Raw genomic sequence first — 2,500 nt, 5'->3', positions numbered from 1 at the left:
AGGGATCTTCTCGCTGATGTTCGAAAGAGCAAAAGACTCACCTTATAGTTGTTTAGGGCGTCGAGAGCAAGTGCGTGCCCTTTCTCGCTGTAGACGGAGAGCGCGGAGAGCAGTTCGAACACCTGTTTCTTGACTAGCATATTTCTAGAGTCCAGCGCTGCTCGGGCACAGACAGAAAGGAAAGCTCAAGTAAAGAAAGTGATAGACGCAAAACAGGTTATGCATTTCTGTACAAACGAATGTTCAATACTATACTATTTGTGTATCATCTGTGCCAGAAAACGTTATTTGCACTCACACTTGGCGAGCTTCCTGGTGTAGTCGTCGTTGTTGATAATGTACTCGAGGCCCGAGGTGGAGTTCATCACAGTCTTAACGCACAGCACGCACTCTAGCTGGAGGATGGCGTCGGTGATGGAGCTGAACCCGCGGTCGCTAAGCCTCTCCAGGGACTCGAACAGGACACCGAGGCCGTCCAGGTTGAGGAAGTCCTCCAGCCAGTCCTCGCCCGCCTGTTCAGATAAACGTGAGACTTACTACGATTGCCACCGTGACTAGGCTAAACTCACCCACCCACACCTACACGCACACACACACAAAGAAAAACATTTCAAATTGAAAATAGATCAAAATCTGAGTATGCTTTCTCACACTTTACGATTCTTACCATGTACTCGATAGCTTTGTTAAACATTACGAATATCGACTGCGTGTTTACGATAATCTCTATTATCATTCTTACTAGTATCACTATTTGTCAAGGACTTACCACTTCCATAAGCTTCTTGAGGCCGGAGTAGTTGGACACGGTGGGCATGCGCAGAAGTGCCACGCAAGTCTCGGCGTCCCAACTTGCCAAGTTACCCTGGTTGAAGGAGAAGCACTTAGTCGTTATATAATAGGGTTTGTGAACTCAAAAACTGGCCACAGTAAGACTAAGAGTGGCGAATAAAATTGATTTCATATGCCATCCTCTGTTCTACCATGACAAGAAATGGTTATAATTATTGTGATACAGCTTAAGGAATAAAGTAATTTGTCATTTATTCTATTAGGCTATTTTCAAACTGACCAAGGTCACTTCTAAGTATATGGCAAATACCCCGTATAACATACCTACTCCAGAAAACGGTAGAAGACACCCAGGCACCGGGCGCCCCTTGCTCACCTGTGCGATGTCCTCGAGGATGGCCGACCCAGATATCTTCCTCTCCACGCTTGATGTGCTCGACCCGCTCGACGACCTCCTGTTGTGGTCTGTGTCGTCCTGTGCATTTGCGGTGTTTATGACCTCCCGCGCCGCCGCCGACCATTTCAGCATCGAGTTTTTCTTAGTCATTTTCTTCGATGGAGGATGTGAAGTTGGGTTCGAAGCTGAAGCCGAGGCTAAGGTTTCGGAGGCAGCCGAGTTTTCTTCGGCATTGTTATTTAAATTATTCGCCCTGTCTTGGGCGTTCCCTTTCTTCTTTTTCTTCTTTTCTTTTATATCTTTATTGTTATTTTTGTTCTTCGTTTCTAGCGCCAGATTTGTGTTCTCTGGTTGCCCTATTGCCTTGCCAGCTTCCAGCCCGTCGATTTCTGCGGCGACCCTACCTGCGTCGGCCTCGGGGTGAATGGCGCAGTCCACGACCTCTTCGGTCCCCTTCTCTGTGCTCGCCCCTTCCCCTTCAAGGAACACCGCGTTATCCAGATCGTCGACAACGTCCCTTGGCCCGTGCGATTCGGTTCGTATGTGAGTCTCCGGAATGAAGTCAACGCTGTCGTAGAACTCTTCGTCGCTGACAGAACTTCCTTTGCTGAGGCGAGCCGCCATTCTGAAACCCTCTGCGGAATACAGTATCCACAAAACGCTATCGCGACGGCATCTCCCACGCTGATACCTCGTATCAGTCTGCAATAGAAAAATCAAAACAATGTAAATACTCAGGAACTAAGTAATAAACTACTGTATTTCACTATGGATCAAACCCTCATATTCTGTACAGCCGCTTAATCCAATAAAATGTTCAATCAATACCAAAATATACAAGCTCAACAATACATTATAAATTAGATTTTCTTCAATTAAGGAGAGAGAGAGAGAGAGAGAGAGAGAGAGAGAGAGAGAGAGAGAGAGAGAGAGAGAGAGAGAGAGAGAGAGAGAGAGAGAGAAAGAGAGAGAGGAAAGAGAAAGAGAGAGGAGAGGAGAGAGAGAGAGAGAGAGAGAGAGAGAGAGAGAGAGAGAGAGAGAGAGAGAGAGAGAGAGAGAGAGAGAGAGAGAGAGAGAGAGAGAGAGGAAAGAGAAAGAGAAAGAGAAAGAGAAAGAGAAAGAGAGGAGAGAGAGAGAGAGAGAGAGAGAGAGAGAGAGAGAGAGAGAGAGAGAGAGAGAGAGAGAGAGAGAGAGAGGAAGAGATAGTGAGACTGCCTGCAGATAATGACATAGATAAATAAAGATTCGGTTGCCCAATCAGTCATACCTGATAAACTTGTCGCTGACACCTGTCAACTATTTAAACAATTC

General features: G+C 46.4%; 1 protein-coding gene across 1 annotated transcript in view; it reads right to left on the bottom strand.

The window, feature by feature from the left end:
- Positions 1-2,500, bottom strand: part of LOC125034115 (inverted formin-2-like) — a 19,584-nt gene that overhangs the window by 10,059 nt on the left and 7,025 nt on the right. Inside the window, exons 2-5 of the mRNA XM_047625757.1 lie at positions 1,169-1,891; positions 770-865; positions 299-512; positions 42-157 (exon numbers count right to left, since the gene is read on the bottom strand). Of these exons, the coding sequence (XP_047481713.1) occupies positions 42-157; positions 299-512; positions 770-865; positions 1,169-1,891 (1,149 nt within the window). The remainder of the gene's footprint in view (positions 1-41; positions 158-298; positions 513-769; positions 866-1,168; positions 1,892-2,500) is intronic.

This window comes from Penaeus chinensis, chromosome 2, assembly GCF_019202785.1.
Source record: "Penaeus chinensis breed Huanghai No. 1 chromosome 2, ASM1920278v2, whole genome shotgun sequence".
NCBI classification, from domain to species: domain Eukaryota; kingdom Metazoa; phylum Arthropoda; class Malacostraca; order Decapoda; family Penaeidae; genus Penaeus; species Penaeus chinensis.
The sequence above is the reverse complement of the archived record's forward strand: the minus strand, read 5'-3'. Positions and strand labels throughout refer to the sequence as shown.